This window comes from Crocodylus porosus, unplaced genomic scaffold (genome assembly GCF_001723895.1).
Source record: "Crocodylus porosus isolate Cpor-Errol unplaced genomic scaffold, CroPor_comp1, whole genome shotgun sequence".
In the NCBI taxonomy this organism is placed as follows: domain Eukaryota; kingdom Metazoa; phylum Chordata; order Crocodylia; family Crocodylidae; genus Crocodylus; species Crocodylus porosus.
Window position 1 is genome coordinate 83,609,309 of NW_017728947.1, and position 22,540 is coordinate 83,631,848.

Below are 22,540 nucleotides of genomic sequence, written 5' to 3' on the forward strand. Positions count from 1 at the left end.
AAAGTCTGCAAAATATAGCATTATTTCATCACTTTCCACAGCCCCCAGCCCTATTCCTAGTATGCCCTGCATCCTGGAGTTTCAAAGAGAGTAGCTTGCAACTCTGCCACAACAATTATGTTTGTTGGGGACCTCTCCTTGGGCAAACTCAGTATCTTGAGGCAAGCCCTATATGCTGCTGCAGCATTGTCAAAGGCAGTAGTGAGACAAACAGTTACAGCCTCTATGGGTGTCTCTACACATGCATGTAAGCACACCTAAATTTAATGTGCATTAGCTTAATGCACATTAAGTAGGTCTAGGCAGATGTCTACATGTGCTGGCATTAAAGAGCATTAATGCTGTGTGTAGACTGACTTGGAACTAAAGTTAGTCCCAAGTCAATCAACAGATACAGTGTTAATGTGCTTTAATATATCTACATGTTCATTAATGCACTTTAACTATTTACGCTAAATGAAGATATCAAATTTTAGTGTGAATAACCTAAATTCACTTTTTTAAATGCACATTAAGAGCACAAATGTGTAGGTGCACACCTATAATTCACATTAAATTAGGCTAATATGCATTAAAGTGTCGTGCAGCTGGACCCAGTTGTCTCAGTTGCTCAGCCTATAAGAGCAGGAGAATAATACCTGTCACAATGTTTTTATGAGGAGTAACTAATTTTTGCTTAGAACAAGTACACTAGAGGCACAAGTTTTTCCCCCAAAAAGAGGACAGAAGGATCACAAGTGTGGCACCTCTTGGTGACACAGTTGCCTGCCTCTTGGTGACACCATGCAGGCATCAGTGACCTCGGAGGTCCCTCCAGACTTATGTTTCTATGACTTTTAAATGAACCAGAGAATTAGTCTCTTCCCTGCTGACAGCCATCTTACTGCACAGACTGCAAAAGTTAGTTATGGCATCCACATACTGAGCCCTTCAAGTCCATATATATGAATTCAAAAAGGCAATTACTTGAGTTAGGTTTGCAATTTTAGGGCTAAATAATTCCCTACAAGTGCTTATTTCGGAAAGGGTATATGAAAATTGTAGATGTGCAACTAGAGAATACAAATTTGATAATTCAGTCCCCAAAACAAATGGGAAAGTGACTAAATCTACCAGGAAATTAGAGTTCTGTTTGCACTGTATTATTAAGCCAACGTAGATTGTGCTACTGACAAACTTTGTCCTTTCCAACATGGATCTTACCTTGTTGAACACAAGTCAGCAAATGATACTTTATCTTGTTTTTATCACCCTTGTAGTAAGATATCTGGGGCAGGCTGCCCATGTAGTTTAATGGGGAATGCTGTTTTGGCTTCATTTTACCTTCTATTATCCTCAGGGAGTAGAGTTATCATAAATATTCAAGTGCGAAGCCAAATGAGATATTTGGCTTGATCAGTCATGTTTACTTAATGTTCATGTAAAACTTAATAAATCCATGAATTTTCTAGATGATTTCAGTTTCTTCTTTACTATACTGCCAATTTTCATTATTTTATTGTAAATCTTGTAATACCTGTCACTTTTATTAAACCCACAGTTCCTGGAACCATGTGACTGTGGGAGAATGTCACATTTCCTTTTCTTTCCTCTCCCTGCCTTTCCTTTCATTTCCACAATTCTAGCCCTTGTGGATATAGACAAATGCTTAAAAATCTGAATGCTAAGGGCACACAATTTTTGATTGGGCCCTTTGTGCTGGGTACAGTGTTACTGTCCTGCCTAAAAAGCTGATTATAATATAAAGAGGGAAGACAAACAAAGACTGGGAAAGGAAACAAAAATAACTGCCTGGAGCCACACAGTAGATAAATGTCAGGCCAAGCTGAGAATTCAACTTGCCTGATCCCAGCCCAGTTCTGGAGCACAGTGTCGACTAGAAAGTGAAATTAATACAGAAATAAAATAATGCTGCTTAGAGCTTCTTGAAGTTCAGGGGGAGTGTGCTCATTGCTTAGGAAAGGATGTAGTCATTTTGAGCCTTGTCATCTCTACCAACTGCTCTTGCACTCTTTGGGGTGCCTTTGACTCAGGAGCTATAGGGTAAAATATTCAGTGGAAATAATAGGGACTGAAACAGTCTTCTCTGTGACTGGTAGGCTAAGTACAGACAGTCAAAAAGCCTGAGGCTGAATCAATTCAATTACTGCAGGTTAGTTTAAGCCTCATAGATTGAACCAATAAACAAGTTAACATATATTCACTTTTTGATTCTGGAACTGCAGCCACATCCCTGCAGTGGCCCCAGCCAGAAGCTGGGGGTCATAGTGCATGTCTCTCTGCTCTGTTGAAGCAGACAGCTAGGGCCAGGGCTAGCTTGCCCATCCTTTGAGCGGGGGTTTGTGGGGGAGATACAAAGCAATCTGGGATGCTGAGGGACTGTAAATTAGCTTGAATCTGGAGGAGATCCGGGACAGAAGTTCAATAAACCAATTTAACCTAAATCACTTAAGTTCGATACTACATCAATTTAGGTTTATTTTAACTGGTTTTGGCCAGTTTGAAAATAGTTTATGTGCACTGAACTTCTGTTGTGTTACAGATTTGAAACAGTTTCTGATCACTTATACCAGTTTATGTGTAATTTCTGTCCCTAGGCCTAAAGGGAGTGCTCTTCCTGCCTACTCCTTTGAGCATCTGTGTAGGGGAAGGACCACATTTTGCCTCAGAATGATTTGCTTTGCATTATACAGTCTGTATCAGAGCTAGAAAAAGATGTCTTATCTCCTGACTGTCAGTCATTAACTCTTCCTTTGAGCTTAAACTGGTCTCTCTTAAAAATAGACTGAATTCACTATCTCATTCTACACATGCCACAAGTCATCTATTTGAATGGGTTCTGGCTGGATACCACTAGCTCACACTGGATTAGAAATGGTGATCCAGAGGTGAAAAACAACATCTTGTTACAAACTGTGCTGAAATACCAGTCACCAATTATTCTTTAGTGACAAGGCAGTTTTTGAGTCATTGTAAATTAGATCAGGTTTCAAGTATGCTTCAGTTACTGAAGGAAGGTTTGGGTTGATTCATACAGGAAGGAATTGGAAGTACATGAAAAGAGGGGAATTGTTCTTTTAAAGCAGGATTAGTGGAGTTTTTCGGATATGGAGAAAATCAGTTGGTATTTTTATTCTCCATTTATTGACTGACTGTACTACAGGTGTCAAGACCGTATCTAGAATAATGTGTTTAGTTCTGGGTGTCTGAATAACAGAAAAAATAGTGATCAATTAGAAGGATTTCAGAGAAGAATAACAAAAAGGGCCTGCTCAGATGATTAAAGGGCCTGGTAGGATGGATTTGGGACTTGAGAAGACAGATTTAAAAGACTGAAATAGTTATAGCTTGAGTAAACCATAACAGGTATAAAGATTTGAAGGGTTTATTCACCAAGAGGAGAGAGAAAGTGTTTAGAGTGATTTCAATTACTCTTAATTTAAGTTTGACAACAGAATTGAAGTTAGGATTGGCATGCTCTGAAACCTTCCTTCATACTGAGGCAGGTCCTCAGTTATAGCTCCTATTGTTCTGTCAGAGATTCGACTTTTAAAATATCTAAGTTCAGGGAGGTGAAGGGATGGTTTTTCTTACAAAAAATCTCCTCCAACCTTGAAAAGTTAAAGACATAAGTTAACAAGTTAGCAGACTAAAACTTTATTTAGTGATAGCTCCAGCATCCTTTTCTCCAAAGTCTGAGCAGGAAAATGAAGAAAAAAGTCGCATCTGTATTAGACAGAAAATGGAGTAAAGAGTTAAATGATGTTTTCTTAAAGCTTAGAAAGTCTAATAATTACAGATGTGCTCAAACCCAACCCCGCATTCAAAAACTTATTCTGCAAGGGAGTTCAAATTTGACTTGTGGTTTAGCTTATTCTCTCTGGGGAAGGTTCAAAGGTCATGGAAGACATGAGTCTAGGCCATAATGATATGTTCCAACTCTTCCTGAGGTCACCACTTCATTCTACCGAGGTTTTTTTTCTCTAAAGCTAAACCAAAAAAGTTGCTATATAAGGAACTAGAACTCAAGGCAAAACTGGAAGCTTCCTTTTATCATTTTACTTTTTATTCTTTTTTTCCACAAACCCTTAATCTCAAAAGTGATAAATTCTTCCTTAATGTTTTTCTCCCTTTCCCCCTATGGAATAACCATGAACCTTAACTGCCTATAATTAATACAGTATATTGTGTATTCAGTTATTTTGTTTGTTTTCTTGCTTCTTTGTTTGATCATTAACAGTTATATAAGAATTTCAACATTCAGAATATGAGTTGAAATATCACTTAGTTGTAAATCATCAGATAAGATGCCTAGTAACACAGTGCCTAATTCCTGATTGGAGGAGAGCAAAGAATGTAAGTGACTTTTTGACACATTGTGGTCTGGGTTTTGGGGCTGCTGTTAGCGACAGAATTCTCTCCCTAGCGGCACCAATGGCTATCTTAGTCTTTATCAAGCTGTTCATGGGCATTACTATAGCCTGAAATCTCTATAGGGCTGTGGCAATCCTCTCCTACATCCATACACAACCTCCCACTTTTGACCAGAATGTACTATGCCTCCTATCTCAGCTCTTACATTTACCATGTATTGTTCCTGAGTGAGGGGCCTTTCCTTTGGCCATTGTGGTGCATTTACATTATAACCCATAATGCCACAGGAAAAGTGTTTTAGATTGAGCAGGTTCAGAACTGGATGGGGTTAGAAGCATGCTATGGATCTGAGTAATACTTCACAGCAGTTTAACACCAGTATATTTCCATTGGTAACAATGGAGTAATACTGTTTGACAGCACTGAATATAAGAATAGAAATGAAGATCATGTGCCCAAACTACAAAAATTTGTGTAGATACACATCCAAGAAGGCCCTGATAATCTATCGTCAACCTTTCTATCTCTCTCCCGCAATCCTGTATCAGGCAAATTGGCCAGCTACTGCGTAGCACCCATACACCGAAGGGTGTGCTCATACACCGATGACCACTGGCCACGTCCTGTCTCTGGGCTCGTTCTAGCCGCGATCAATTAGGCAGAGAACGAGGGAGTGTCCGGTATGCAAGTTTATTGCTCTGCAGAGGGGTACTCAATGTCCAGAAACAAAGAGATCCCCCAATCTGAGTTTGATAGTACTCTTTATGTTAACAGGTCATACATATACAAATATAAGTATACATAGACATAAGGCATATATGCACACGCATCTTTGGGGAATTTCCACAAGTCTGGGGTCCTTCTACGTGCTGTTGCTGGGTTACAGAATGCGGAACAGAGCAAGCTTGAGCTGGCTGAAGCTGGTTTGGTGGTTTCCAAACCTACTGTCAATCAAGGGGGGGGGGGCGTATTTCAAGCTTCTGCTTTTAAAAGGTCATCTCCTGCTTCCCGTTTTTTATTTATGGTTGTTTTTCTTACACCTGCAAGAAGAAAGTGACAGAAATCCCTCAAAAATCACATGGTATCATCAAGCCTATATTATGAACTGATGGGGAACACGTGAACAACCAATGGTTATTTCCTTTTCATTATGATTCACACATATCTTTTACAAGAAGGTAAGAAGCCCTAAACTGTTTTGTTGCCAGAGGACCTGGGAAAACTCACCTCTCCCATTTTTTACTATATCCCTTTGTCTGACCTCTAAGGTATTATTAGGCAGCTACTCCCAAGTTTTATTATGTAGTTTGAGATGTGAATATGTCTAGCACTACATACATACAAAATATTAACTATTATTATGATGCCTTGAAATAATCTTCGTACTGGAAAATGGGACAAGGCAGCACAACTTTGCAGCTAGCCCATTTGTCTGTAATGCTTGGCACGTGCAGGATGCAGTTCTTGCACTTCTTGCACAGAAGGTTATCTCAAGGTTTCTGTGCCATTTAAGTCTCACTTAGAAGCTATTCAGAGAGTACAAGTGGTGCACAAGCCTCATTTTGGCCTGGTGCACAGAACTGAATTTCACCCGCTGCGAGGCACTAACTGTAGAATACTCCTTCTCCTACTGCTAGGAGGTGTTGTTTGTGGGCCTGCTGGCAGTTTTGATCTCACTAATGCAACCACACACAGATCTCCCAGGGTGGAGGGAGAAGTTGAAAGACAGAACCGAATTGCTTTTTGTGCTCTCTTCTGTCTCTGTCAGCATTGATTCATTGTGAAGTCTCTGGCTTTCACAAGCAAGATGAGCCTAGCAGGGCTCTGTAGCAAACAGTTTTACAATTGTTACTGGGCAAACACAACAATCGTTTAAAAGTCTAGAATTGAATAGCAGGGCTTTATTTTGCTGCTGGATGCTTATGCATAAATATGCATGGACAGCAGGGTCCTTTTTCTTGCTCAGTACAGCTGACAGAGAAAATTAGATATTTAGATATTAGAAAATTAGATATTTACCTGTTGTGTTACCATAATCTCTCTACTATACAAATATCTAGACCTATTATCTTACTGTATTGTCTATATATATACTAGATGTGACAAAGTAACAAAGGAGGAACAATGCTGCCTTGTGCAGGATGGAGCAGGAAGGCATGTACTGCTAGTTGTTGTATTTAATGCTGAGATCAGAGCTCTGTTTTATTAGACTGACCTGTGTACATACACAGTCTCTGCCCAAAGAGTTTACCATTTAAACAATAAAAACAAAAACTGGGGGAAAGGAAACGTTATTACCCTCCATGATCCAAAGAGAGATTATGTGATTTGCCCCATATCTCACAGATAGCAATAGTGCATGGCGGACACAGGAAATGAACTGAAATCTCCTGTACATTGAGGATTGTTTGAAAATGGGAAAATACTGAACCAGTTAAAAAACAAGTAAAAAAATAAAATTGATAAACAAAAAAGAAAAAAAACCCCTCTGTATATAAAATGTAACACTTTTTTGTTTTAAACTATATAAAAAGTTATTAATAGGATTAGAAGAATTCTGTTAAAAGTGATTTTTCCTTGGAATTTGCAAACCGATGTACTTCTTCCTTTCCCTGATTTCTTCACCTCAGTGTTACAATGAATATTATTGCTGGTGGTATGGTCCACAGAAACAGTGGGTTTTAGAGAGTTCCACAGAATGAATTAATGTGTCTACAAAATAGATTCAAAAAGGGGCATTATTATTGCCTAGTTTAGTCCAATAGTACCTGGAAATCTAATCATGGTCCATGTTCACACAGTGATAGGCTCTGCAGGGTTGCTTCTGAAATAGAGAGAATATTGTATTTTATATAATGTGGAGGTGCAAAAGTACTGGGGAAAACAGCAAAACGAAACCTTTGGTGCTGAGGTACTGTACAGATGGTTAATAATTCACTCATTCAGAAGCTGGTGGGTATCGCAAAAGACTAGCTGTACATTCTTCATCATCAATATTTTTTCCTGACAAGTGGTTATTTGATTATAATGATTTAAAAGTTAAAAAACAAAACAAAAACAACTTCTACGTCCCTCTTCCTGCCTCCCACCCCCCTTCATATTTCTCTTATTCAAGACTTAAATCTTCCTGGCTTGAGAGGTTGCGGTGTGCTTTTGGGTTTGGGTTCTAGCTGGCCTAAAGATACCTAGAGCATCACTGATCGGTTCCTTCAATATTCGGAAGCAATTAGGATGTAGGCAGTATTAATCTTCCTTAATAACCCTTTAGCAGTGCTTATGGAATAATAATGAAAGGTGTGAAGGAGCTGCATGCAAAGCAGGAAAGAGCAGGAAAGAACTCTATAGCTGAGATGGAAGGATGTATGTGTGAATATGGCTTATACATATCAAGCTACTTTAGGGCTGGGATGTGGTTAAAATTTACGCTTGTCCCCTCCCATATATCTGCCTCAAATAGGCAGAAAACAGGCAGCTCATCCTCATTTTCCTGAGACCCTAAGTGAATGATACCCCTATGCAAACTAATTCATTACAATGTGGAATCCCATCAACAATGTAGAAACATTAAATACATTTAAAATATGTCAAGATGTTGTCTCCACAGAAACAATGTTTAGTCACTTAGGTCACTAAAAGCAGCTTTTTCAAATTATCCACAGACATTTTGCCGGGCTGCCCACATATCTCTAGATAAAAGCAAACTGTTTGCTTCACTGTGTAGAATAATTTATAGGTAGAGACCAATTTGCTTCCAAAGAAACAGCAGGTTGCCTTCCCTTTCCTCAGTACAAAATGCATTATGCTAAATGTAGTACAGAGCATTTGTGTTCAGAAAAGGGAATTGCTTTAATGAATTTAGAGTTATTAATTTTACCAGACATGCCCATCTTTTGTCATAGAAAGATCTAAATCTGTTGGAGAAGGGTCAAGAATGCAAACAAGGGATTTCTCTCTTTCTCTCTTGCCATGTAAGTGGAACTGGTGGGAAGCCAATAATCATTTTTTGCAACAACTTACAAGGTTTCAAAATGGAATGAAAATAAAATCTTAAAATCTTTTGAAAGTTCCTATAAAATGGAACCGAACTGAAGGCATCCATTTTTGAATCCGAACTGTCAGGTTTTTAATTCTCCCTCACACTCTGTGAGAAGGTGATCAAAGAGCCCAGAGTCTCTGAAACAATCCTACTAAATACTTCATCAAAATCAATGCATCTCCTTGAAATCTTACCTTCTCATCAAAACAGTGTATTTCAGTGAAAACACATTTTGCTGAAAACGTTCTAACCGGTTTAACATTTAAATTCCCTTTCTCTCTCAGCCCACTTCTACAACCCCTCAGTCTTAACACGCATACTATATGGCACTTATACAAGTGCATCAAGGCTGCTCCAACATGCTGCAAATACAGTGTGTCTGAGAAGACTTGATCAATCGAGTCTGCTGGAGTGTGGTAATTACCGCACCCCAGCAGACTCCAGCATCGCATGTGTCAGTGTCCTTGCAATAAAAAATGGAAGCAGGGCCACTAACTAAAGTTTGTTCAATGAGCTTTAGTTCAAGTGCCACCACCACTAGTTTTCTGTGCAGGAAGGCTGATACACATGGCTCTTTGGGAAAGTGTATAGGTGCCACATATATCTAATTCTGAGTTGTACTTAAAGCAAAAAACTAAGATGACACCCATCCAAGCCATTTTACCTATGATTTGAAATCAGAGTTTAAATGTGTATGTATAAAAAGTCACTCTTTTAACATCCTGAACCCACACACACCTTTGTAAAATTTAGAGTTGTTCAGTGTTAAAATGGTACAGTCTGTGAAACTTGGCCTTGGGGGAAGGTTAATAAAGACACCAACTGGTCTGCTCAGTAGCATTTTCCTACTAGATGTGGAACTCCATTTAATATCATTCCTGGAGGGGATCATCTGTTCCCCTATTCTCTCTGGAGTGAAAATGTCATGGTGGTGACCATCTGGAGCATGTCTGGCAGAGGAAACAGCACTCAGCAGTTTTATTCTGAGAATATAGATATCTCCTCCTAAATAGATGCTTCAGCTATCAGAGACTTGGGGCTGCCACTGAAGGCCATGCAGAAGCTTCAGTTAATGCAAAAGATGACAGCCTATTTTCTGGCCCCTGCATGTTGAACTGATTTCGTTTCTGCTCATGAGTGCAGTAGAAGATACTGTTTTTTATTTGAAAAGCTATATATATGCTGTTCATTTCACTATATCTATGTGCTTTAACAACCAAGATCAGCCGAGGTCCTCTTGTTCATAGTCCCCAAATTAAGCTATAGGCATAAACCTCTTGTTGAATGATTTTCAGTTGTAGAACCATCTTGTGGTTCTGCCAGAGCCTGGACTCTCTACACCCAAACACTTACATTAGGTTAGAAAAGATATGAAGGATATCTGAAGGAGAAGCTGGGGTGAGTAATAGTGAATGACAATACATATTGTTCACAGTAAGCAATATACTTCTTTGGTATTTAATACCATTTTATTCCCATCTATCAGCTAAGGAGTGATGACAATGGCAAATGAAGTCTTGACACTCATTAGTTACAATGATGTAGTGCAGGGCTGTTCAACCTCTGAGTGGACGAGAGCTGCATTCTGTGTGGGAAACATCTATGTAATCTGTGGGTCCTGCAAGCCATGCACTGTGCAGGTCCCTCGATGTGCTGGCACTCCCATCTGCCACACTGCCTCCCACACTGTGAACACATCTACACAAGACCCTTTACCTTGAGATTAGAGCTAATTACTGTGCAGCAAGTGTCACCGTCTACACATGCAGATGCTTACCAGCTGTGTCTACATGAGCAAGTACTAAATGATTGTGCAGTAACTGGTGTTACTATTCAGTACTGTCACCAAACAGTTTTTTTCCTAATGCTACTGCACCATAGCAATGAGCTACAGTACATTGCTTTCCCTGCTCTGCCCCTTTTTGGTGGGGGGAGAAGGTTTACTGCTGGCTGAACATCCCCTAATGACAAGTAGAACTAGAACTCCATTGGGCTACTGTCAACTTGAAGGAATCTGAATCTGAATTTTGAAAGATATAGCTCTTTCCTGAGATGATATCATGTTTTTAAAGGATTTCCTGAAGCTTGTGTTCTGATGAGAAAAAGTCTCTTTTTATTAATTTGTAGGGCTCTAGTTGACAATAGATCAAAGAGCTATAGCAGGATGCAGTGTCTGAAGCCTCCTTAAGCATATACTTTGTCACCAGTACCACTTTGTAAGCTTTCCCCAAGAATATGCAAACCTTTCCATGGCAGTGCAGGCCCAGACACTTTTGAAATTCATCCAGGTCTGCATTTCATGTATGTTTATGAGCTCATATTAGGAAGCAAAAGTAGAAATGTTCTGATCAATGAACAAAGAGTGAAAGAAAGATGTAAGGGGGAATTATCTACCTAAATGTAATGAGTCACTTTGATAAAGCCTCAGTATTTCACTGGAAATCCTTAACTTGCAAAAACATTGCCCCCATGGACTTCATTGTGTCTACAGAACTTGCCTGATGAAAGCTTATGTTTTTCTTTCCCTGGCAACTAGTCATGGCATGCCTGTAGACATGTGGGATACCTGCTCCAATGCACCGTAATTACAGTGTGTCTGCTGAAGCATGCTAATTAGTGTGCTCCAGAAGTTTCAGCATCTCATGTATTCAGCATCCCTGTGCTTCAAAATGGTGACAGGGGGATTTTAAATAAAGCTCATCATGTGGCTTTAGTTAAAGTGCCCCGCCACCATTTTGAAGTACAAGAGATGCTGTTGGCGCATAATTAGAGTGGCTCTCTAATAAAGCACCTCACACCCCATCCCTACAGCATGTGTAAAGATGCCATGATGATCTAAAAAGGGATGTATCCTTTATAATAAAAGGAGTTCAAGGGTGAAATCATCCTTCGGCTCTTACCTTTATATCATCTCTCATTACGTCTCTCTGTCTGGTTGTGTACACACATTCAAATAACTTGGGAGAATTCTCTCAGGCTTGCTGTCTGTATAGAGGAACTTACCCAGAGCTGCACATACAGGCATTTGAATGCGGAGGCCCTAAAGAATGGAGAATTTGAAGTGCTGACACTGTGCAGCTGGGGGGCAACGGGGCTGTGCACACCTCTCAGCATGCTCTACAGGTCAGCCTGTGTTTCTCTGCAGCGCAAGGTAGGGATTACCAAGACAGTGTTCTGGACCAACAGAGTCCAGCAAGCAACACACTGGCCACATCTACACAAAATGCTTCCTGCGCAGTATTTTATTACTACTGCGCAGTAGCATCATGTGGCATGAACCATGGCACAACACTGCTGCATAGTAGTAATGAGCTACTGCGCAGTCAGCATTGCTAGGAAGCTTTGCAGGGATCCTACTGTGCAGTAGCTCTAGTTATGGTGCAGACATTTAGTATGTGGGTCTGTGATTACTAAATGACCATACAGTAACAACTGATCAGTCAGAGTCTCGTGTAGATGTGACCACTGTCTCACTGGCAGGGGGTGGGGAGAAGGTGTTCTTTTCTGAGACAAGCCATAGCATATACACACATTTGTTATACCAGGATAAACAGAATGATTTAACCCTGTTTGTTCCCAGGTTATTTTTCTCCTGGAGTAGCCATTTTTACCCTATGAATAAAAGCCTGAATATCTGTACACATGTGGTTTGTCTTAGGAGACCAGCGACTCTCCCTGGAAAAACTGAATGTCTGCACAAGGCCTCTCCCTCTCTAACTCTCTTCCTCCCCACCCCACACACAGACCATAGATGGCTTATTGCAAATGCACACCACTGCCTTGAGTAATGTTGCCATCTATATTCTGATCTATGCCCTTGATGCATGGATTATAGTCTTATGCAATGCATTTTTCAATTCCAACTTCAAAATCAAATAACTCATATGGTAAGATATACAATTAATCATAGTCTTTGGCTTTTAATCAATAAAGCAGAACATAATGTTCATTCATTTGCAGATGTACTTTGGGAATTGCATATGTAAGTTCTGTTTATGAAGACAGAGGGATATACCATGTATTATTCCATAATTATCTTCTGTTATCAGATAATATGAATACAGGTCCAGCTTGCTGTAACACTGACTATGGTAGCTTCAAAGGAATGTCATCAGATTCTTTTTCTTGTTGTTATTCAGTTCTGTGAATAGTAGCCTTGTTCTTACCATCCCTGTTAAAATTGCGGGGAAAATCATGGCCTGATAATGACTTTATTCTACTGGAAAATGGAATAGATTTATTTAGCATAGATTTATGCACAACTGGATTGAACCATTTGTAATAGATCTACAAAAAGGAAGATTATTGTCAAGTCTTTTTTTTTTTCTGTTGCTTACATTTTCACTTATAATGGACAAGGTTCAGGTTTAGAAAAATGTTAGCATCTCTAGGCAAACTGCTGCTGAGTAGATACTATATCAGACAAGGGGTCAGAACTCCTAGGTTCCTATTTTCATTGCTATTATTACTATTTTTATTATTATTTCTGTTGTATTCAAGAATCCTGTCACTGAACCAGAATCCCAGTGCACTAGAAACTCTACTTGCATGGTACAAAAATATGGTTTCAGATCAGAAAAACTTGTAACTCAAGCATGAAAAAAGAGAAAAGAGAGACTGGCAGACTCATCCAAAAACACAAAAATATGCAGGAATATTTGTCAGCAAGCTAAACACTGGTCTTAGCTCACCTGCTGCCTAATTATTGCATAGTTTTTTTTGTTTGAGCTGCTTGAAACATTTTCAGTCAAATATCTCTCTGTTGAACTATGTTGATCCATTGAAGCAAACGTGTTTTGTGGACTATATCTCCATATTGATTTTGATGAAGTTTTCAGTGGGAACGTTTGTGAGATGTAGCGCTCTTTGGTCATATCTAATAAGAGAGTAAGAAAAAATCAAATACAAACCTCATCTTTTCAATCCCAAAATAGACATTGCCACTTAAATATATTTTGTCCAAATGTTATAAAGGTTTTATTCCAATGCAGAACAAAAGCAGATTTTGAAACCTTAAAAGCTGTCATGGAACATAATTGGTACTCTCCAGCCAATATTAGTCATAACAAAAAGGAAATTTTAAGGAGGGGTATTTGAAAGAAGACAATGCTTTTGAGAAGCAATTGGGCACTTTTCTTTATCAGGAAATGTACCAAATCAGGATCGTAAGCTACAATTTTCAAATGAAGGTATCTGTTTTATGTAGGCATGTAGTCTCATCTCTTCCAAACTAGGTCACTCAGCCCTTATTATGTGACCCTTGAGTCTAATTAGTATTTATTATTTCTATTGTATAGGGTCTCAAATGTGCTAGCTACTTTATAGAAGCCACAGACTGCACATTCTAAAATGACAAAGATAAATTATCTGGGGTTATAGAAAATGAAACAGCAGTGTTATCTAAGTCAGTGGTTCTGAAATTTTTTTCCAGCGGGGACCCATTTGCAAAGGTACATGGCCTGTCCCAACCCACACCCCCTGGCCCTGCTGGTGCGTGACCCACAGTCCCGTGTCCCCCTCTCTCCCCGCTGGCCATGCTGGGGCCCCTCACTCCTGGCCCATAGCCCCCTGCCTCCCCCCACTCCCCCAGCTGCCCCTGTCCCACTTGAGGCAGAGCGCAGGCTGAGGCAGCTCCATCTCCTGTGGGTGGTAGCAAAGTGAATCTGGCCTGGCACAGGCTGGAGGGAGGAGGGGGAACAACCCACAAGTTGAGAAACACTAATCTAAGTGATTATGGGCACATGTATTATGTGTGAGGTATATTTTTGTTGATCATTCTCTTTTAAGATAAATACAATAGATTTTCTTTTCCTTCCACAATTCAACCTGCTCATCTTCCTGTCAGAGGCTCATAGCTTCAAATCCAATGGCTGGGTCTTGCAAACCAATGGCATTTGTAATTCATAAATATAACCCATTCCCCTCTGCCACAGCCCTCACTCAGATCACAACTTGCATTTAAATTACATCATAGGAGCTAATAATACTGTGTCAGGATTTTCTTCCCTCCCAGCATGCTAAACCCAAAAGCGAGCAGTTCTCTTGCAGATAGTCAGCCGATTTCTTGTACGTTCCAGCTTTTGAGGGTGTTGGCTGTAGCTATGTTGGCATAAGGACATGGGCAGACAAGGTTCCTTGCGTAAGTGTGATACATTTTATTAGATGAACTAAAATAGTTGGAAATATTCTTCTGTGTAAGCTTTCGATTACAATCACCCTTCTTCAGGCAGAGGGAGCATCTGCAGTTGTATCGTGCTCTCCTGGATGGGGTGGAATCCAGTATGAAAGAATTTAGGTCCGTGAAAATGCAAATGCATGGCAGTGAGTGTCGGGGGGGTGAGAGACAATGGATGAGAGAGGTGAGGGTGGTGGTAAGGGGAATGGTGATCTGGTGATGGAATGTAGGTGGTAAATTGTAGAGAGGTTACCTGGGGTATCAGATGGCAGACAGGTTATAATCTGCCATAAATCCATTGTCTATATTTAGTCCATGATCTTTGATCACTTCATGCATCTACTGGATACAAAAAATCATGGACATGATTGCCTAGTGTTAGACTGAACTTTGATTACATCTCCTGCAGTATTAACATGTTTAAGCAAGGAAAGTTCCTACCTCTTTAATGGGTAAATCTGATTTAGCTGTCATGGTGTTTTGGGTAGAGGCAAGCAAATATACACATGGATCTATATGGAGCAGCTCTAATGTATTTGGATGGCGGGTAATAATATGAATATTATTATTAATAATAAGTATCCTCATTAAGTACTACTCATTAAGTAGTAATAATTGAAATTATTATTAGTATACTTTATTATTATAATGCTAAGAATACATTGCAGAACAACTATTTCCTTGCATCCTTATTATCCTTTTGCTCGTTCACACTATAGTTAACAGTGAAGTCATAAACGTCTGATTAGATTTGTCCTTGTGCTGCTGCTAATACAATCAACAGTGGTTACAGAGTGACAATACCTATTTTCTGTATTCTGGGTTTTATAGTCTTAGTTTATTAAGCATTGCTAGCTGGAGTTTAGGATACTGGAATTAATAAAATGACTCACTTCCTCAGCAGGATGAGGTGAAAAACCGTGTTTCAGGAAACTTTTAAAAAGAGTTATGAATGTGAAACCTGACAAACAAAAGAGCACTTTTGAGATAAACCCAAGGGCACTTGCTTCTCTTGAGTGCAGCAGTGCTGGTCCTCAAGTGACGGGACAGTCAAAGATCTTCTCAGTTTAATACATAATGGTGTATTATGTATTAATAGCATTAGGTGTGCTGAAACACTTTTCTAGGGAAGAATTACAATCTTTTTTTCATATAATTTCTCTATAAGGATGAAATTCATTCCTATGATGAAGAGTGGCACAAGACCTAGGTACCAGTTAAGCCCAATTTAGGGTGACACAGGATGCGTCTATATGCTCATTAATGCACTTTAGGTAAAGAATATTAAATCTAGGATCTCCATTGTGAGGTACCTGAAAAATGTGCATTAGTCTATTGTAATGCACATTAGCTAAGGAGCACTTTTCTGTTACATTTTAATGAATATTAAAATAGGCTAATATGTATTAAAATAGTGTAGATGGGCCTACTGTATCCTTCCTGGACATATAGGAGATGTGGTTATCTGGCAACCCTTCCTCAGATGGGCTGTTCAGCATGCCTGTTGAATTAAGACTTATCTTTTCAGCAACTGAAGTAATAGTGACAGTACTATATGTTACAGTATGTTCTTTTCCTTAGATACTAGAGACACACTGGGTATTTCTAATCACAGAGTAGGAGTAAGGAAGCTGCTGCCATTCTGCGTGGTCCCAAGTATCTTGAAGAAGGCCTTGCAAGCCCTTTTGTCATTTTAAATACAAATGTCATGACCAATCAGGACAATATGATCTAGATGGGAGTTCAGCCATATTAAAAGAGGATGAACTGTCACGCTTCAACTCATGTTAGAATCCTGTTAGAGTTTCTCTACAGTATCATGTCATTTTATATAATTGGAAAGCAATGACTCTTAACTGAAAGAGGTCTGCTGGAGAGGAAAGCCTTGAGCAGTGCATTTGCTAATCTTTTGATTTCTATAGGAGCACAGCGTACAGTACAGACATAAGGTAAATGTACCATTTGGATGCATAATAATAGACTACAAGACTACATTAGTGCTTGTTTTTTACCTCAAACTGTTTCAGCGTTGGGGTAATACCTGATGAGCTTTCAAATAAGTATAATAATATACAAGAAGAACAAGTGTTCCCATCATAAGACTATAATATTTTGGCTCCTAAGCAGAGTAAACTCCAGATCCACAGAGTTCCCAAGGGCACCAACTGGGACATATGGCACACCAGATATAAAGTTGAATAATAAATAATATCAGAAAGAAAAATAAGAGACACAAACAAGGGAGATAAAGATATATTCAGGACCTCATGTAAGTTAAGACTAAGGGATTTGCTAGTCAATCCAAACCTGTAAATATCAGATGCTACTGTCTTGCTGACACGCTGAAAGCATAGCTGTGATAGGAGCAAACAATTTTATTCCTTACTATGGAATTTTAATGCTGAAGTTTAATGATTGCATGGTACATACCATCATTATTAATAATTTCACTGATAATGGTGTTAATAGAAATGTCAGGCCATAGGCAGCTAATCCATTTACATTAGGTACAATAATTAAGATTTGGGCAATGGAACAGAAGAGAATGTGCAGGGCAGCATGGAGTAACAGAAACAGTAGTTCATAGAAGAGGATTAAGTGGAAAGAAAGGACATACAATGTGATTAAATAATTTAGACCACATCCTTTTCCCACTAACATCTATGTTATAACTTTCCTCATATTCAGTGGTGTGAGAATAATCTTTTTCCCCCAAATGGAGAAAATACTTATGATAACATTTCTAGTAAACTTTAAAAGTTTTAACAATTGTTAGTAAAACTTAAAAGTTTTAATATTTTAAGTAGATTTTGGTAGGACAAAAGATTTGTATAAAAATAAGGAATCCATTCAACCTCCCTTGAAATCAGTCTCTCCATTACCTCAAGGGATTCTAGAACAAATCCATGATGAGAATATTTCTGTAGTAGTAGCAATCCATTGTTTAATAGTTGTACCTATTATCAAAATGCCATAATAACTACATCCTGTACACAGAAGGTTTTCCAAAAGCTTGTTCTCTGCAGGTGAACCTTTCATATTACTCAGTTTCTTCTCTTACTTTTAACAGGCTTCTTAGATCCTGCACCAGGCTGAAATGAAGACCTTGTAGACTGAAGAAAGCTGAGTGCACCACCCCTTCACTGCAGAGAAAGGACGTATTGGTCTACCCTACCGACTTATATGCAGACAGCTTTTGGTAGCTTTAAATATCCAATTGCTCCCCTGCAAAGGCACAGCTGTTGTTTCTTTCAACACACATGGAGAAAGGCAGCAAAATATGTAACCCTGGCTAATAAGACTGTGGCTTTCTTATGAAAAGCAGGAGGTAGACCAATTATAAAAGGATTATTCTGCATCTTAGCGTCCAAGACTTTACCTCTTGCCCGAACACTGGACACAAATAGAAACCAATTTCACCAACCTACATTTTTCCTACCTGTGCTTTAGCATTGTTGTTATTTCTCCTTCTTTGGAAATTTGTTTCTTTTAAGTTAGAAATGGGCCCATGGACTAGAATGTGGCCCTCAGATTGGGCTGTTTTCCTGAAATCATGGCTCATATTTTCCTTGGGGCTCTACATGCAGGTTTCCAAAACTTTGGCCTGTCCAAAAGTGTGCCGCTGTGATCGAAACTTTGTCTATTGTAATGAACGAAGCTTGACCTCAGTGCCTCTTGGGATACCGGAGGGTGTAACCGTACTCTACCTCCATAATAACCAAATTAATAATGCTGGATTCCCTGCAGAGTTGCATAATGTCCAGTCTGTGCACACGGTCTACCTATATGGCAACCAATTGGATGAATTCCCCATGAATCTGCCCAAGAATGTCAGGGTTCTCCACCTGCAGGAAAACAACATTCAGACTATTTCTCGGGCTGCCCTGGCTCAGCTCTTGAAGTTGGAAGAGCTGCATCTGGATGACAACTCCATTTCTACTGTAGGTGTTGAGGATGGGGCATTTCGGGAAGCTATCAGCCTCAAGCTTCTGTTTTTGTCCAAGAATCATTTAAGCAGTGTACCAGTAGGCCTTCCAGTGGACTTACAAGAACTACGAGTGGACGAAAACAGAATTGCCATTATTTCAGACTTGGCTTTCCAGAATCTTACAAGCTTGGAACGTCTGATTGTGGATGGCAATCTCCTTACCAATAAAGGCATTGCTGAGGGCACCTTCAGCCACCTGTCGAATCTCAAGGAATTCTCAATAGTACGGAATTCACTAACTTACCCTCCCCCTGATCTTCCAGGTACACATCTGCTGAGGCTCTACCTGCAGGACAACCAGATAAACCACATACCACTTACAGCCTTTTCAAACCTACACAGGTTGGAGCGGCTTGATATTTCTAACAATTATCTCCGGATGCTGGTGAGAGGGGTCTTTGATAACCTCCACAACCTGAAGCAACTTACTGTGAGGAATAATCCCTGGTTATGTGACTGCAGTATTAAATGGGTCACTGAGTGGCTCAAATTTATTCCCTCATCCATCAATGTCCGGGGCTTTATGTGCCAGGGACCAGAACAGGTCCGAGGTATGGCAGTCAGGGAGCTCAATATGAATATGTTGTCATGCCCAACCACCACTCCTGGTCTGCCACTTGTCACCCCAGCTCCTGGTATAACCTTGCCAACCACACTGGGTCCTACTTCATCAACTCCAACCCTGAGTAGCAAACACACCCCTCTCACACCCGCCACTTCCACGCTCCCCACTGTGCCTACCAGGGAGGACAAGGAAAGGGTGACACCTCCCATTTCCGAACGGATTCAACTCTTCATTCATTTTGTGAATGACACTTGTATTCAAGTAAACTGGATGTCCTTTTTTACTGTCATGTCCTACAAACTCACATGGGTTAAAATGGGTCACAGTCCAGTAGGGGGCATTGTTCAGGAACAGAAAGTTAGCGGTGAGAAACAACACTTAAGCCTGGTAAATCTGGAGCCCAAATCCACTTATCGGATTTGTTTGGTTCCACTGTATGCTTATAATAATTACTGGGCTGGAGAAGACACTGTCTGTTCAGAAGCCACAACCAAGGGTTCTCATTTAAACAATGGCAGCAACACAGCCTCCAGCCATGAGCAGACAACTTCTCAAAACATGGGCTCTCCATTTCTGCTGGCAGGGTTGATTGGGGGGGCAGTGATATTTGTCCTTGTGGTATTGCTCAGCATCTTTTGTTGGCATATGCACAAAAAGGGGCGCTACACCTCTCAGAAGTGGAAATATAACCGGGGCCGGCGGAAAGATGATTACTGCGAGGCGGGGACCAAGAAGGACAACTCCATCCTGGAGATGACGGAAACCAGCTTCCAGATTGTCTCCTTAAATAACGATCAACTCCTTAAAGGAGATTTCAGACTGCAGCCCATTTATACCCCAAATGGGGGCATTAACTACACAGACTGCCACATCCCCAACAACATGAGATACTGCAACAGCAACGTCTCAGAATTGGAGCACTGTCATACGTGATAGTGAGGGGAGATGAGGCATGTAGAACTGTGACTAAAAACTCTGGAAAAAAAATAAACCCACACACAAACACAAAAATTACATTTGATAAATGTTACACAGATGCGTTTGTGCATTTGAATACTCTGTAATTTATACGGTGTACTATATAATGGGATTTTAAAAAAGTGCTATCTTTTCTATTTCAAGTTAATTGCAAATGGTTTTGTAACATTTTGCTTTTTAAATCTTTAAAAATATATTGCTGAAGTACTGTACAGGGTTGTACAATAAGAACCCAATGCCATGGCAAAGGAAAGAATGACTCATTCTTCAAACATTAACCACTTTGCTGTCGAAGCTGTTTAAGGAATGTGGGTTCCTAGGTAGTCTTGTAGTAAAGGATATAAGTGCATATTAAAATAGGGTTGTTAGGGATTGGCCAAGACAGTTCAGATAATATGAGTATAATGCTTCAGACCCAAACTCATAATGGACTTCTGACATGCACGCAAGTTGGAATAGCTCTGTTCCCCATCTGTCACTTAAACCTGCCTCTATATTTCATGGTTCCAACTAGTTTTTTCTTTAATTTTTTTAAATTTTGGGGGGTTTTTTGTATTCGTAAAGTACTGCTTTTATAGGGTTTTTCCCTGTCATGTCTGAAAATGGAAAATGCAAACCTACAGCAGTAAATCTGAGTGCTCACTATTCATATTAGCAAGAATTCCTCTGAAAAGATCCCCACACTATCATATAGATTTGCATTCAGCCAACTGGAATATGACACGTGTGGCCAAGTTCAATGGAAGATGAGAGTACTTACTGCTTATCAGGTTGCCGTGATACTTATCAGGTATCAGGTCACTTTCTCTTGTAAGAGAAGAAATTTGCTCACCTGTCATGTTTGAATAAAACCTGAACTTCTGAGATGCTAATCCTTGCCTCTATTGAAAACCAATGTCCAAATTCTTTAGGATTTGTTGTGCATTGAAACAGCTGATCCCAAATCCATTTATCTCAATTAAAAGTCTCCAGGTTTTTAGGGACTTTGGATCAGGCCCAGGTTGGTTTAATGACTGCAGATAAGTTCAGTGTAGAGAAATAAGAGGAAATAATATAGTAACTGAGAAAGGTCATTCCTCAGACATGCTATAACCTGAATTCAGTTTGGGGCACGGGGAACATTTCAAAGTCACATTTTTTTTAGGTGTATATACTTGAGCACTACTTAAGCCTGTGATTTGTTAAGAAATTTGAATGGAAACAAATCTCCCCCATGTGTTTCATTGCCTCTTCTTTTATCCAGAGTCCTTCTGGATTATTTCCAAAATAAGTAGTACTTGGGCCTAGATTTTGCTCTTTTCTTCTCTCAGTTTATCACTTGGAATCACTTCTGCATCTCTAAACTTTACACATATTCCATAGACCATCATGCTACATTAAAAACACGATATTGCTCTGAAAGTCGCATTGCATTCCAACAGCTCCATTGACTCCTCTGCATGCCAAGAGCTTTGGATCTTTTGCCGGTTCAGTGGTGGGATTTGATTCTCCAAGGTTGTTGGGTTTTTTTGCCTGTTTTTTTCCACTTTGGCTCACTTTTTCTCCTGAGCCTATGGGACAAGCAAAAGTTCATAATACAGAGGAAGAAGACTAGACAAATATAATAAGGCTCCTTAAAAAAAATACCCATGTAGGCTAGTTCTTCAAAGCTTGTCTGAGAGGGAAGGTAATCAGAGAGAAAGCTTGCTAAAGTGACCACACAAGGGACCAATGGAAGTTGCTGTCTATTAAAAGTGGGCTTGTAATTAAAACTTGGAAAACTTCGGGTTACACTAAGTTGGCTGCTGATATTAGGAGAGAAGTCTGCAATCCTTTCCTTTGTGCATTTTGTCATACCCACCATCCCTGAGCCTAAGGAGTCTTTGAGTGTACAGTTCCAAAAGTGGTATGAAAACATTTCTATTCTGCAATGAAGAGATGAATCAGACGCTTGATGATAGAGAGCATAGTACAATCATTATATAAGGATCTACATCCTCCCTTCCAACCCCTTTTATAATCACCTTTTGGAATTCCAATCTATATTCTGTATATTTGCTATTTTCTCCAGCTATAACAGGTATTTTAGGCAACCTGTGTGGCTACTGTAATAGTAAAGTCACTAAAATTTTGCTAAATAAAAGGCTGCCATATGATTTCAAATTGTGTAATTTTAGGTAGAAATGTCTATGCAAAGTGTTTTTGCTATTGTGTGACCCATTTACCGAAGAGAACTGAGAGAAGGTTGGTATTTTTGATCTGTGTGTTTAATATGTTGTAGCTGGCAAGGCCCCACAAGATAATCAGTGAGACATGCACGCATGTGGCATGCTGTATACATAAGAGTTTGTTTAGATGGAGTCAGTGAATTCATTCTGGGCATGGATGTAGTATTTAATTTCACTATAATAGCTAGCTGTACATTTGATTTGCAAAGCTATCTCA

At 39.6% G+C, this 22,540-nt stretch overlaps 1 protein-coding gene across 1 annotated transcript in view; it reads left to right on the forward strand.

The window, feature by feature from the left end:
• FLRT2 (fibronectin leucine rich transmembrane protein 2) overlaps nt 1–22,251 on the forward strand; it is a 62,886-nt gene extending 40,635 nt beyond the window's left edge. Inside the window, exon 2 of the mRNA XM_019552375.1 lies at nt 17,656–22,251. Coding sequence (XP_019407920.1) covers nt 18,086–20,071 — 1,986 coding nt within the window. The 5' untranslated portion in view covers nt 17,656–18,085 and the 3' untranslated portion in view covers nt 20,072–22,251. The remainder of the gene's footprint in view (nt 1–17,655) is intronic.
• Nucleotides 22,252–22,540: the final 289 nt, after the last annotated feature.